A 16,146-nucleotide genomic window follows, 5' to 3' on the forward strand; every position below is an offset into this window, starting at 1 on the left:
AGCTGGGACTGCATCTCCCCAAAGCTGTCAATTAAAGTTTGAATGGGAACTTTAATTTACAAGGGGATAGGGCCTGGGTCAGCTTAAACTTGCTCCCTGTGCAGAGGCCATGTTCCTTGAGGATGCAGTTTTGTTCTGCTATCGTTAGCCAAGGAGGAGGATGGTTCATACCAGTTGAGGGTCCCTGCAGAGTCCTAGAAGAGTTTTTTCTCCAGAATATTCTTCTGACTCATTAACACTCTCCTGAGAACAATGGAAAATGAATGGAGATTTTTTTTTTTTTTTTTTTAAAGCTTGGTAACTGAAGGCAGCTATCCATCTGAGCTCCACTGAACTCACAGTGTATCTCCTCGGATTGAGGACTGGTTCAGAGTTTGCCTACATGTTAAAAGCAGGGCTGGAGCACTGAGGCTCTGAAGGTGACTCCCTTTGGTCAGGCAGGAGCAGGCCTTCATAAACAGTTGTTTTCTGGCTGCCCTTTTGGCCAACTTGCAACCAACCTAGTGCCAACTGTCACTAGCCTAAGGTGATTGATTCATTAGCTCTGCCAGCAGGTCAGCTGTTCTGACATGTAGGCATAGGATTAAAATTTATGCATACAATATGGGAGTGAGGAAGGAGAAGTCACTTCCATGACACAGTGGCAGGGAAGCAAGGCCACACAAATGAAGCCACTTTCCCAAAAGAACAGAGGGGCAACTCCAAAGGACAACATAACAGTGACTGGCACAGGCCCTGGGTGAGGACAAACAGGAACAAGAACACATGTTTCAGGGAGGGGGCGTTTTTGAATGTCTCATTGTTTCTCTAAACAGTTGGTAGGCAGGGGCTGTATTCGAGTACATTTTAAAAGGTGAGGTGAGAAGAGGAAAGGGCTGGAGAGGCCAAACAGGCAAAGGCAACAGCTACTTTGAGGCTAATCAGCTCTGGGCTCTTCCCCGACATCCAGCTGGGTCTCACTCAGTCTTCCACTCTCATCTGGAGGTCAGCTCTCAGCAACACTTACAAAGGCAATCAGCAAGAAAACCCATGCATGCTGTCCATAGTGGGGACAAGCGTTAATATTCTCAACCCTGTTGTCACCATCCACATCTAACTGAAATGCAAACTGAGACAGCACCACCCCAAGTTCACATAAACACACATTGCACATTTACAGAAACAAAACTATAAATACATACCCTGCCCCTTGTGGTTGACTTCTTTGGCAGCGATGACTTTGTTAATAACAGTCTGAAGGAAGTCATTCTCCCCTGCCACCCTGGGTGAAAAACGGGATGACATGTTCAGCGGCTTGTGTCGAATGGCGTCGTCCAACGTGAGCCTGGAGGGCACGGGACGACCAAGACCACAGGAGACAAAGGGGCACAAAGACCCATGGGTCACGGTAACAGGGGAACACAAGAAAGCATCATCACCAAGTGCGAGAGAGTCATCATGAGTCAACGCACGACAGAGGGCAGGATAGGTGACAAGAGAAACAGGGAAAAGCATCGATCAGGAAAATGCTGTACCACGAGAGAGAAGTCAGGCAAATGAGGGCACCCCCACTCCCCAGGAAACATGTACACCCGGCCTCCACTCCACTTCTACTGGACAACTGAAAGGGACTGGTCTGAAAGTATGGTGGCTGAAAGGCCTCTTATATGAAAGCAAGCTTATGACCACTTCTTCAATTTCAATAGCCCAGAAATAGCCTAGGTCAAGAGGCAGTTTATGAAGGGAAAAGCAAAATTAGGAACCCAACCCCCTCCCCCAGAAAAGATCCCTCCAACCTAATGGTTTGGGGAAGCTTTGCATTCTGCCCCTTCACACTGTATGCTCAACAGGACCTCAGATGACTACATGTGGGAAAGACTAAATGTGGAGAACAGAACTAAGGGTCACCATGTCCAGACACCATTAGGAATGCAAACCACCAGGGTTTTCAGGGCCCATAAACCAGGAGCCTTCTCAGATGCTGTGCTGTACAAGAGAAAGAATCCAACCAGGCAACACCATGAGCACAATGGAAGATGAGGAAGAAAATATACATCGTGTACAAAACATTTAAAATCAGTTGTGGAAAAAAGGATAATGTACCCATCAATTGAGCCACAAACTCAAGGGAGCTGAGGGCTGTTTTAATTTACTTCACTGAGAGAGAGAGAGATGTACACTGAACTTCCTTCCCTAAAACAAACCCTGCGAGATAATAAATCAGTTTTAATGGAGCAAAAAACAGTTTCATTAGCGCGACATTTCCCAAAGAACTGGTTTCATTGCTTATTTTGCTATTAAAATCGTGCTGCTCTTTTGTTGCTAACCCTGCAAATATTAATCTGCATATTAGTCTTCCTTTAATGGAACAAGAGTCACAAATTACATAAGAGATAAGTGTGTACTAATATATTTTTTAAGTGGACATTCACTACAAGATACAAAAAGATGGTGGCAAAGCACACATTCCATGTACTTATCACAAATCCTGGGAAAACCATGAATTTAAAATTGGTAACCAACCAAAAAGCATTTTTTGGTTTTTTTTCTCTTGACTTTTCACAGAGGACTCTAAGAAGCAATAGGTAATTTCAACTTAGTAGTACATTCAGGCATTCAGAAATCCCAATGTTTAATATATAATCTAGCCCTAGGAATAGTAGGGACCACATCATTTCTCGTGGACATGAAACAACTTAGTATTGCAATTTTGCAAAAGTATATTTTACTTATCAACTCATCGTCTGTCCATGTTCCAAGACCATGTTCTCCTTGTCAGGAAGAAGCTTCTGGATTCTGTAGAAATGCACTCCCTTTATCAACTTCTTCACTGGGCGGGATTCCAAGGCAGTATTACCCACCATAACTTTCTTCAGTGATGAAACTGTGCTAGCTGTGTACTGCCCAATATGGTAGCCACCAGCCCATGTGGTACTGATCACTTAAAATGGGACTAATGGGATTGAGAAGCTAATTTTTCAGCCCTACTTAAATTTAATTAATTTAAATTTAATCAATTTAAATGGCCACACAGGCTAGAGGTTGCCATACTAGACAAAAAAAGCAAATTGAAAGTATGTAAGCCACAAAAGACCTCTGCTTCCAGTTGTGCATGGTAAAATAAAATATATGTAACTTGACCCTGACTTCAAGCTAGATAACGCAGGGTTTTATGCTATCTTCTTGTCAAGAAAATTACAAAATCTTCTACCAAGCCACACAAAAAGCCTTTGGCTGCTGCCTAACTGGGTCACCTGCCCTGCAAGAAAGCTACATTGCGCCCATCATAAAGGAGTGACTGACATATTGGAGGGGGAGGGGACAGAAGAGGTGGTTCATCAAGAAGGACACATGGCACAAAGGGAAGACGATGTCATGTCTCCTGACCCACAGGAACAGGGCTGCTGCAGACACCAGCCTCCTCAGCCACAGTCAAAAACAATGTAAACTTAATAAAATAAAAATTTATTTCAAGCCAAACTCCCTCAAATAAAAATAAGAATAAAAATAAAAAAACAAAGACAGAAGGGAAACGCAAAGCACCGTGACAGGTCACTCTAACTCATACATTTATTCTTCTAAGATTTCACACCCCTGCAAGGAGGCTGTCTCTTATAACTAACCTGAAGCATTGCAATTCTAATTCCTCCTTTTTGAGGGAAGAGTGTCCCTGAAGTAGCCAAAGACCATGATCTAGACACCCTCTTGCTTCAGTGACCAGGAAAATAAACAGCAATTCTGTCCAGCTGTTTCCATGGGGTCTAGCTTCAAATCAGAGAATCAATTTAACAAATCTTCCCCCAACTGCTTCCCCATGTCTCCTGTCCCTCTGTAAAGATATCAGGTCAGAGGTAGACAGGGTCTAAAAATGAGAAGCACGTATGTAGTCTACTCTGAGTAAAACGGAGACAGAGAAACCAGCAGTGTGACTATATGCTTTAAAGTATTATGTCTCACTTTCACAAAAGCATTCATCATTATTTTGTTGGCTTTCTGTTTCAAAAGGAGCAACTTCTTAAGATGAATTTAAAAGTGTTGTGTTTTGAAAATGTGAATTGCTACAGGATAAATCAATTATGTAAAGAAACAGTCACACTCAGGGCAGAATTGTAATTCTTCTCCTGATAAGGTGAGCACAGTAAAATCGACTCCCAGAACCATAAACAAACTTTAACCCAGGATTACTACAGCTACCAAAAAATTCCTTGTGCTATGGCAGTGACTAAAAAGATTATTTTACAATAATAATCTTGGGCTTAATGCATAAACTTAATTTTAAAGAAATTATTATACATATAGCATTCCCATGGCACTTGAATTGCTTAATACTTACGGCTGAAAGGGAATGAAATGCTGCTTATCTTCGTCATCTACTTTTCCATTTATTATATCTGTTACATCCATCACTGGGGATAAGAAAAAGAAAAGAGATTGTTTTTGCTTAAATGTTGCAATTACAGAATGCCAGCATGAGTTGGAGGGTAAGCAGAATTTTCTTACTTTCTTAATTTTCTCAAGTCTAAATTATTCCACATTTGAAAGACAAATGAAGTCATCTGAAAATGCTGCCCCATGGAGTTGGGGCTCAAATGGCAGAGTCCCACCAAACTTTTTTCCTGTACCTATCACCCAGTTATCACTCTGGAGCTGCAATACCCAACAGTAAGTTCTGTCCTGTGATAAAGGAAATATTCTCTAACTGTGGACACCTGACCTGGGACACATGTGACAGAGGAAATGAATTTTTTTGCTGATTTCATTCATTTTAATTTAAATAGCCACATACAGCAAGTGGCTACCCTACTCAAAATAACACAATACCCCAATAATAACATAATAAACAATTATGCCTACAATTTACCAAGCCCCCCCAACATGCTGGTGTCTGTAGATGCTGGTTTGACAGACCAAAAGCAAAGCCTCAGTCACTTGCTGTGCAGCTGAGAAGACTGAGGTTCATAGACAGGAATGAAAGCACATCAAAGTCACCGAGCTGGAATGCCTCCAGTGCCCAGGCTCTGTCTGCTTCATTAAACTGCCTCATGTGCATTCCCTGAGTGGTCCAGGCTCACAACATCCCAGGAAGGCTAATAAACTCTGTACCATCTCTATAAAGAAAAGATATCCCCTGGTAGTATTCAGGAGCTCACCCAGACTTATTTTCTAACTTCCCAGCAAAAAAATCCTTTTGCCCTTGATCGTAACAAGCAGAGAAAGAAAACCCAAAAATAACCCTAGAGGGTGCTGGACATATCCAGTGTCTCTTCACCTCTGTCTTTCCTGGAACACCACACCTAGCTAAAGGTAAGAGCTCTTCCCTAGTGATGAGCATCATATACTGAAAATGTAAACAAGTTTCATTTCTACATCTTGACCCTCAAAAGGGTACAGAGTCTATAGGGCAAGAAAAGCAACACACCTATCCCCTGCTTGGTGTGGTAAAGGCCAAGAGACTACATGGTTTATCCCAAGGGAAAACTGTCCACTGTCTTCTCTCTCTCTGTCTCTCTCTCTCTCTGTCTGTCTCTCTCTCTCTCTCTCTCTCACACACACACACACACATGCTACACTGAGCCAATGGGAATATTGACCAAAGAGCCTACAGACACGGTCAGAGATCCAGATCAAAGAATCCCAAAGAAATTAGAACGTCAGGTAATGGCTGCTCAGAAAACGAGTGGGCACAACTCCGGTTGTCACCTGGTAGACTTTCCCAGCTTTGAGCACCCATAGGGGTGACTAGTACCAAATCCACACTCACATGTTGTTAAGTTACCCATGTACCCAAGCCTACATTTTCACCACCAGTTCGGAACCATGAAATAGAGTTCACTTTAGCACCAGCCCATTCAACTAGCTGGCCATGGCCAGGGCAAAGTTGGTCTGAACCAAGCAGACCATCCACAGAACAAAGGCCACAGGGACGGCCTTTCTGTGTGTCTGTAGTGCCCTCTCTTCTGTCACAGGACTCATCTCACCAGCTGATTGTGGGTGTTCCCAATCATCCTGGTTCCTTGCCAAATCCCCAGTGTGCAGCCCTGGAACACACCTGGACTCAGTAACCATTTGCAGAAAAGCAGCAAACAAACAAGAAACACAGCCTCAGTCCCAGCACTAACACACCAAACAGCTTTCTTCCTGCTGCTCACTAAAGACAACACTCCAAGCCCACCCTTCCCAAGCCTGTGGCCTGGACAAGACCTCTCTGTTGCCAGAGGGCATGAAAAACTCATAGGGAACCATCTCCTAACTGACAGGTAATGGGTCAGTCTTAGGAAAGTGTCAAGTCTACCTGCAGTCAGCATGATTGTGCAGGAGCAATGGACAGATGGCATGGTGTGAGGTAGAGATGTACAGGGGAGGAAGGAAAGCTGGCAGTGGTATCAGGACAACAGCGAAGGAGGACCAGGAACAGAAATGGAAGGAAAAGCAAAAGCGAGATGGGAGAAACACACTATAGGGCAAAGCTTCATCCCATGATGGGATGCACCTTGCTCAGGGCATCTGGGTGTGGAGCTGGAGCTGGAGAGGACCACATGCCCACTGGCATAGCCATCCCACCATGGGAAGTTCCTCAGCAGGCAGGCAGGGGGATGACTCGGGTCCAAGCATCCTTATCACATACCTCCTACACCACAAAGCAGAACACCCTGAGCCTCAAAGTAAAGGACTGCTGAAGTGATGGCACAGCTATAGAAAGCAGCCCCCCAAAACCCTAACTTCTTAATAATACTTGGTAAAATGAAATGCCCGTGATAGTAAGTCTTTAGAAAAAGTGAATACACTGAGCACTACTAAACTGTATACCTAACAATGTTCAAGCTGGTAAAAAAAAAAGAGACCCAAAGAAACATGTTAAAAAAAATCAAGAAACACACAAAAAGTACACTGTATGATCCTTTATTGCTTTGTTTCTTGAGATACTGTACATCAAGCCAAAAGCAATGCAGTCCTGGTATGATCTGATATCATTTTTTAAAATTATGTACCACAAACACAGGAAAAATAATTAGAAAACAGTATTCCACAGTACTCAGGAGGTACTACTGTGGGTCTGTAGAATTATGAATGACTTGTGTAATTATCTTTCTTTTCCATAAAATCTCCATGATTTTTCACAGCTGTCTTTCACTTTTTCCATTATCAAAAGGCTTAAAAGAAAGGAATGAATATGCCATATTATTTTTAATAAAAGACTAAAACCAATAGGCTTAAAGGTCCATGAATACTTTTCTCATTTAAGGAACTGGACTCTGTTGACCCAGAAGAGCAGGACTCATTCCAAAGAAAGCTTCAAAATTAAATTTGCATGTGGAAATTGGAGCTGCATACAAATAGGCAGAATCCGATTACTAAAATGTTCATCACCCTTCTCAAGAGTGTGAAGTTCTGTCCCTCACAAGAAGGGGAACCTGTGCTGGAGGATGTGCCATGTCAGGTAGAAGCCAGTGCTACAGAAGGAGAATGTGCCCCTGAATGTGCTGAATGCCTAGGCAAAACAGGGGGGGGACAGGGTAGTTTGGTGGCAGCACACACTATGTGAAAAATCTACTTAGCAAAATCCCCCTTCCTCAGGTGATTCCCCTCCTGTCTCAAGGCAATTTCCAGACAGAAACTGGAAAGTAGATGAGCAAAATGTTTAGATCCTTACATAGTCTTCAGCGAGGCAAGTCTTGGAAAACTGAGCCATGGATAATAACCATGTAGGCTCAGTGCCGGGACCCAGGGCTGAAAGGGACTTCACCGTCCAGGAGTGCTAAGGAGCCCTGTAGGCAAACACCTGGTAGGCATGAGTGAAGACAGCAATAAGCTACAACTACTGCTAGTTAACATGTCCAGGTCTAGGGCACAGAGGAGTATGAAAACCAATTGTATTTACTTCCAAGTTCTGCCTGAATCTAAAACTTCTCTAAAAATAAAGCCTATTTAAAAGTGGGAGGAAAACCTAAGTTCTAAGCTTCCTGGTAGCCAAGGTCCTCCACCACTGTTCATACAAGAAATTCAGTTAGGTATGAAGAATCAAGAATTTTCCTCAACAGGCAGAGTGGTAGGACATCTGCCTAGCAAACACAAGGCCCTGAGTTCAATCCCTACAACAGCCAAAAAAAAAAAAAAAAAAAAATTGCAAAAATCATAGAAAGGACAAGAATTAGAGAACTGAGTGACAAAATTTCACAGCAACCACAAATGGTCAGAAAACCCTATGCCAAAATTACTAAGAAAGAAAGTGACAGTGAGAGTGGTCAACTAATCCGAACTTCCTGTGGACACTTTTCTTTCTTGCACAGAGATAACTAGACTCTCACTTTTCTTGTGCTGTCACCAAAAATAACCAAGCAGAGATATGAAGGATAAAAAAGCCCATGATCAGCTATGTCCTCTTTACTTCCCTCTGCTCTCTCTCTTCTTCCTCACCATTCTGTGCCCATTCACTCCTAAATCAACAGCCAAATCCAGTGAGCCTGAAACCCTCCAATGTCTGGCTTCCTCCAGGCTGAGAAATGGGTCAAGGTCTCTCCTGGGAAAAGATGTGATATGCTTTCAAACCTAATGTATGATTTACATCTGAAGCTTGTGGACCAAGGCATCCTCAGCTTAGCAGGTTCACTTGGAACTACACAGAAAAGAACTAATACATTTTTTTCTCTCCACCAGAAAAGCTTATAAATCAAAGTTGCCCACTGTCCAATATTCAACAGCAGCTCTTATTCAAAGTCAAGGTGATGCTCTGAAACTCTCAAGGAAAAGGAAGGAAATGGATTACCAGCCACGCCAAAAGGTCGCCGCAAGCCCGAGGTCAGTTTCCTTGTGTTGCTGTCCCTCAGCTCCATGCGACCTACTCGGACAATCTGACAGACAAAACTGATTTTGTCCCTTTTCAGGTCTTTGCTTCCAAGGTCCTAGAAAGATTAATTTCCATAAATTATTGTACAGAACCAATTTTCAATGCAAGTATAATACAAAATGACAGTGAAAAACACGGATTGAGATTCTTCCTCAAACAAGGTTATAGCGTTTAATGTTATTCCCATGACAACAGGGAACTGCATAACAACAGTCAGTTACGTGAACTTAAGATACAAGCTTAAGGGTAAATCTTTGTCACAGTGAGTTTTACAGGAAGCTAGAGACTCAGATTTCTGGAAGGCACTACATGCTTCCTACAATAACTTATTGCAGACATCCCAGGGCCCCATAAACTGGTGCGGAAGGAAAGTCACTAAAAAGGCTGTTAGAGCAAGTGAGTAGCACAACTGAACATCTGTGGGTGCACTTACAGTAAAAACAGCTCGCAGATTATGTAATCTGTCTATATCTTTAGGTAATCCTGAACTTGACCAGCGAACCAGGTAGTTTTCACTTGAAAAAAAAAGAAATAAAAGCAAATTAATTTTCCAAATACAACAGGGTGCCAAAATGTGCATCCACGTGGTCTGGTAATTAATACTATGGGGTATACTACCACAAGTTTATAAACTACGTGCCTAAAAATATCAACAATATGAATTACAGTACCTCACCCACGACTGTGTGCTGTATGCACATACACACACATGCACACATACACTCACACACATATACATACACACGTACACATAACATACATAATACATGGTCACACATATACATGCACACACATACACACACATGCACACATACACATACACATAACATAAATAATACATGGTCACACACATATATATATACATACACATATATACACACATGCACACACACACACATATACACATACACACATACACACATGTGCACATAAACATACACACATACACATAACATACATAATACAGTCACACACATACACACACATACATACATACACACCACTCTCACACACAGGCACACACATGCACACACATGCACATACATGCACACATATATACACATACACTCACAAACATACATACACACACACAGTTTAGCAGGTTTTCACTTGAGACATCTTTGGCTATAATTGTAATGGAACAGTTGCCAATGATATTTCAAAGTTTATAATTTGAAAAGCCTCGTCAATTTAGATAAACAACAGCGTAAGATTCAACACAATGTATGTTTAATTCAGAGCATAAAGCCAAATATGAACTGATCCTAGGTCAAAAGGAAATAAAGTCCTTATCCAAAGTGAGAATAAATTCACCCATTTATTCTGCTTCAGTCATACACTAAGTTTTTCAATTTTGAATAGTACCAGTGAAGAGATTGAAGTTTTAGCACACAGGAGAAACACACATACTTCACATACAGTTAAGTCATAATTTACATTGAATGCTAAACCCAGACAATGGATTTACAATATTTCCATTCAATGGATATTAATTATGAGTCTGTATGTGGCAGACACTATAGTCCAGCAATCAACTTGGAGAAACAACAATAGGAAATAAGTTATAGCAATGACACTCAAAAACCAAAAGTTTAAAAAGGGAAAAGGTGACATTTGGAGGGGGTCTAGAAACAATGTATTTCTTCAACCTTCATCTGGGTGTTCCTGTAACTACTGTAAATCTATAAGCAAACAGTATATGCTTGGAAGAAAACTCATTCATCACACCTAGAGCCCAAGGTCTGCCCCCCACAGTGCAGACAGCACCTGGCAGTGCCACTCCGGCTGGTGTCTGACAGCCCAGCCTTCCCCAGGGCCCTCAGAAGGGTGGACATGTGGGTAGTTCTGGCGCCATTTGCGTAAGCCTAACCAAGGAGCCAAGGAAGAAGCCTACCTGATGAACTTGGACTCTGCAGGGTCGTAAAGAGACATGAGCACTTCAGCATCCTCTCCGATTTTGCAAACCACATTTTTGAGGTTGACAAACAAGGCCAGAGAAGGGGTGGCAGCAAACTTAGCCTGCCTGTTAATATCCATGTTCTGCTTTTGAGACTAAATGGGGAAGAGGGGATGGAGCAGAGCAAAAAAATCAACATTAGCAATACTCATTGATCACCCTCGCCTGTTTTTATCCCCAAGAGAACAGAAGAAGATGCACAACTAGTTGGCTTAACTGAACAATGCCATTTCTGCTGTCATTCCCCTGGCCCCGCTACACATTCTCACACATCCACCTCATTGAAAACACGGTGCCCTAAGCAGTAGTCACCATCCTGAATCAGCTTAGGCTGAGTATTTCAGAGACACAGAACTTGCAGGCTTCCCATCAACAGATTGAAACAATGATTGTAGGGGTAGTTTCTTATTTTAATTTTTGGTTCCCTCATTAGAATAAATCCTTCAAGGACATCTTTGTCTCATTCTTCATTATATCCTCAGTACTCATAGAAGATATCCAATTAATACTTGCTGAATTAAAAGATGGCTCAATCAAATCGTGGACTTCTGAATGTCTACTATACACGATACCGCTAGCAGGACATAGAGGAAAAGATCAGTCCTGTATTTTCTGCCCCATCAACCTTAGACTATGTCACCCCTTCTACTGGGAGAGGAAATGCAGAATCAACCATTGTCTCCCATTTGACCGATGAGAACACAGGGAAGGTCATCAAGATCGTGTCTTCTACCACGAAGACCTGTGCTGCATGCTCCCCTGGGGGATGAAATTCTCTCATGCCATCAGCAGCAGGCTTTGCCACCAGACTCCAGCCCACCCATCAGTGTCCGAAACACACTGTGAGCTTGTAACTTCTCAGGTTCTTCTTCAGTGCAAATTCTGGAGTCCCTTGATATTTTACTAATGTTGAAAGTGGTCACTGAGAAAGGCAGTCCACATGTGAAAGCCGATTACAGAGGGGACTTACTTTTTCTTCTTGTAATCTTTCTTCCACTTGTTTAGAAGCTATTTCATGAGCTCGGAAGAGACTAATTGTACTAGTTAGCTCTGGATCCAAAATGTTCCCATCTTCATCTCTCACCACCAGGTCCAAATCAAGAATTCTAGAACAATGAGAACTCAGAGCTTCAGGGACACAAACCCAGGGATTTGAATTCCCCCAGCACAACTTCAGCCCCGCCACTTAGCAGAAGAAAACATCACAGAACATTGGCTCATCCACAAATACCAGAGACAGAATCCTGTGAGGTCACTTTCTTTAACTCAAAATGTGTCACCTTGGGGAAATTAAAAAAACAAATTCCTCAATTTTTACTTCCATTGCAATAATGACTTTGTCTTACAATGAGAAAGTTTACAGGTCTACAAGTGAAATGCACATGGCTAATTGCTATGGAAAGTACAGCCAAAGCTCACTATTGCACATATGTATGACATGCGCATGTACATGTCCATCTACACCTGCCATCACATGTATATCACGTGCCCAAACACATTAAAAACGGCGGCTGTGAGAGCATCATTGGATGGCAGAGGCAGAGGAGGAGAGAGAACTGGAGCAGAGATATGCCTACCACCCTATTCACTCTCTGGGCTCTGGCAGGATCCCCAGGATGACTTCCCTTCTGCCTAGAGTCAGTACTAATCCCTACATTAAGCCACCGCCAAAGACTTGCAATGAAGATGTTCTATTGTGTTTGAACGCAGAACATATGGATGCTATCCACAATAACACTAAACAACTTCCTGGCCAGATGGCTAACTGTAGTGGCCAACCTCAACCTAAAATACAGACAACATCTGGCAAATAAATCTGTCCACTCTACTTCTTGAAATATCCTTTGACAAAACTCGCTCTGATTCTCTGAATCCAATAAAACCATTATGTGATTTTTACTGAATTTTCTTATTTTAAACAACAAACAAAGGGAATTAAATAGAATGAAGGATATCAAGAGTTGTGGTATGCCAGTGTGCTCTGGTTGTCTTTGTAATGTAACACACAGGTCTTAGGACATGAAATTAACCCTAGCTGCCTCAGACCCTGCCCTGCCACTGGGATTATATTCTTGCTATTAACAAGTCTATAGGAACAAGCCCTTTTTTCAAAATCATATGACACAGAAAAGAAACTCTTTAGAAAGACTAAATTGCAGACCAAGATCATTTTTAACAGTTACCAGTTTAAGCGGAAAGCTGAATCACCAATAAATACTCCATCAGACAAGCTAACAGGTTTCTCTTAGGTCACCTGCCTTAAAGCTAGAGGTGAGACTCAAGACAGGCCAGATGTGTTTGCTTTTTAGTGTTAGGCTAGGCCGTGACACCATTTGGAATGCAACTGCAAAAGCCTCATTTTTCTCTTTATGTCTACTGATGATGAGACAGGACCAACCTGGCCTGCCATCAGCATGAGGGTAAATAGGCATTTTAACAAATAGAGGCTTTAGCATGGCATGAAATCAACCTCAGTAGTTTCAACGTTTATGGGGTGCCTCAGAGGAACAGAGACATTTTATAAAAATACCTGGAAATCTCATTAGTTGTCTTTGTTACATGTTTCATTAATAAGCCATAGCTTGTCCCTCATCTCAGCCCTCACTCTGCATCTTGTAGCCAGAACTATATAGGTGAGGGGTCAATGTTGTGGGCGTTGGTCAGTGTATGGGTGAGTCAGTGCTGTGTGGTTGGGGTCAACATTGGTATTGGTGGGTCAGTAATATAATATGTGAGTGTGGTCATTGTTGTGTGGGCAGGTAGGTGCTGAGTGGGTGGGGCCAGTTCTGATATGGACAGAGGCAGAGTCTGTACTGTATGGGTGGGGTCAGCATTGGTGTGAGGGGTCAGTAGTGTATAAGTGTGGTCAATGTTATATGGTCAGGTAGGTACTGTGTGGGTGGGGCCATTTCAGGTATGGACAGGTCAGTGCTATATGGGCAGAGTCAGTATTGTGTGGATGGGGTCAGCATTGGTGTGGGTGGGTCAGTGCTGTGTGGATAGGGTCAGTATTGTTTCAAAGGCGTCAGCTCTGGTGTGAATCCTGCCACAAAGCATCTGTCTCCTAGAGGCTCAATCACAAGGTCCTGTAGGTCACACAGAATCAGACCCTCTCGAGAAAGATATGAGGCCCTCTGCCAGCCTGCATGTACATTCTGCCAGGGAATCATCACCTCAATACTGCCAGGAGACCTGCTCAGACCCACTTCACAAGGGGAAACCTAGTTCAGTAAAATTATTTACCTTGTCCAGCAGTAAACACTTAGAGAAGCCAGAGCCTGGACTTGGTGTCAGACCCTTGCTTTTCTCAGAATGCCAACTAAAAGCTGTCACATCACATAAGGTGGCTTGTTGCACCAACCATACTACACCCTGCTCTCAGTAATCAGTGCACCGCTGGTTCTGAATCCGGAGTGAGTTTCTGGTGGGAAGGATCTCACACAGCAAGGTGATCTGATCCCAGGGAAGGCTAAAGGTCTATGAGGAAGGGGCTGGAACCCTCCTGAAATGCTGTGTTGTGTGTGTTCCCTTGCGTACCTGTGGCTCTGGGTGCATCTGTATGCATATGTGCACTTCTATGTGTGTCTGTGCCTGCAGCTGTGTGTGTATTGTATGGGAGCATCTTTTCAAAGACACCATTTTGACCTTCACCACATTCTCAAATGACTCCCCAAGCCAACTCTCCACCAGGTCAACAAATAAAGGTAAAAACACCTACATGATGAATGAAAAAGATACAGTGCACCCAGTCCTTATTAAACTCACCCATCTTAAATCAAACGGTCAACACTGTGATTTTATTTTGTACTTCATTTTCTAAATGAGGAATTAGGAAGATATACACAGAGCATTGGGCTTTAGAGAAATAAAGCAGCAGCCTTGAGGTCCTCAAGCATAAAAAAAAAAGTTTCTTATTAAGGATTATATTTCCTATCAAAGTAGTAACTAAAATTTGGAAACTCTTTCTTAACTAGATTGTTCCATTACATAATGTACTTAGGTAGCTTCTAGCAGCCAAATTAAGCAGGCGCTCTCTGAACAGAAGTTAAAAATACAATGCTCCAATAGAAAAAAAAAAAAGAAAAACAGAGCTCTAAAACATGGTCTTCTAATGGGTCTTACTGCAACAATATCTAGTATCCTACACACAAAAATCTCTGCCTTTTGGGGAAAAACAACAATAACCTTCTACCACATTCTAAACCCAAAGCCTACATTCTGCTTATGATGTGACTTTAAGGAACTTTTCACACTCAAGTGTGAAAATAGGGATTACCATAAAACAAAATTATATTAGAATTCTGTTACAGTCTTAAGGAGCGGGTCCCAGGATTCTGTATTTTAAAACCTCTCCAAGTGAGTCTGATGTAGAAAAGCCTTTGGGACCCACGTGACCAGACTGTTTTTAACCCTTCTTGCAGCTCTGATACTGAAATCATAAGAACACCCAGCGACCAGGTGGGAAAGGACCTTGTTCTGGTTACAGACCTGGCAGAATTAAGGTTGAGCGACTCTTTACCTGGCAGCATCCAAAGGCGCTTGCTAATACTAGGACGAGTAGAGAACAAGCTAAAGGCGTGCAAGCAGAGCGGGAAGGAGAGGGGAAGGGATGATAAGCCTGCTGAGGATAGGAACAACGTTTGCAAGAGACTTACTTACAAGTCTGTAAATTTAAACTTAGTTAGGGCTGTGTTTCTGTTTGTAAAGCCTGGCATACCTACCCAGGGAACAAGTTTTATGGTGACCTGTGACATGCATTTAGCTCTCAGAACTGAGGGAGTCATGGAAAGAAACCTACTGCTGGTTACTGCACATCTGGACTCAAAGTCAAACGCAGTGAGTAAAAGGTACAAGTTCTTTAGGGTTTGATCACTGTGGGTCCACTGGAAACAGTGAAAATGACAGGCTGTCTTGCCTTCCACTCTTGACCTCAACCACCCTGAGAACAGGTGTCATGGATGACTCAGTAAACCCCTGATCCTGATTTTCAGAATCCACTAGAAAATACCTCATCCTTTTGGAAATGAAAACTGTGCCATTGTTTTGATGTTAGAAATTTGATTTTATGATAAAATGTAATTGCAATGTTCTCCAGGCTTACGGCTATGTTATTATATTGGGTAATTTAAGCATGAAATCATCTTTTAAATAAACAAACCTGTTTCCATAATCAATTTTGGCTGTGACCTTCTTCTTCAGTTCTTTGAGCTCATCCTGGGGCAGAGTTCCAGACAGAATCTGTGAGCGCCACTCAATAAGGTCATAGATCATGTGTCGTACACTTCGAAACATATCCCTGTTATCTTGCTACACAGGAAAGAAATGGTGATTGTAAAGTTTTGCTAATGAAATAGCATGTGGAGAT

At 42.3% G+C, this 16,146-nt stretch overlaps 1 protein-coding gene across 2 annotated transcripts in view; it reads right to left on the bottom strand.

Annotated features, from left to right (window-relative positions):
• Dock1 (dedicator of cytokinesis 1) overlaps positions 1-16,146 on the bottom strand; it is a 477,546-nt gene that overhangs the window by 392,352 nt on the left and 69,048 nt on the right. The window contains exons 6-12 of one of the 2 annotated variants that reach the window (XM_074078054.1): positions 15,940-16,088; positions 11,752-11,887; positions 10,719-10,876; positions 9,258-9,339; positions 8,744-8,879; positions 4,313-4,385; positions 1,182-1,261 (exon numbers count right to left, since the gene is read on the bottom strand). In XM_074078054.1, the coding sequence (XP_073934155.1) occupies positions 1,182-1,261; positions 4,313-4,385; positions 8,744-8,879; positions 9,258-9,339; positions 10,719-10,876; positions 11,752-11,887; positions 15,940-16,088 (814 nt within the window). Of the gene's footprint in view, positions 1-1,181; positions 1,325-4,312; positions 4,386-8,743; positions 8,880-9,257; positions 9,340-10,718; positions 10,877-11,751; positions 11,888-15,939; positions 16,089-16,146 lie in introns of both variants that reach the window. The other variant, XM_020167338.2, reaches the window with a different exon arrangement.

This window comes from Castor canadensis, chromosome 7 (assembly GCF_047511655.1).
Source record: "Castor canadensis chromosome 7, mCasCan1.hap1v2, whole genome shotgun sequence".
Classification (NCBI taxonomy): domain Eukaryota; kingdom Metazoa; phylum Chordata; class Mammalia; order Rodentia; family Castoridae; genus Castor; species Castor canadensis.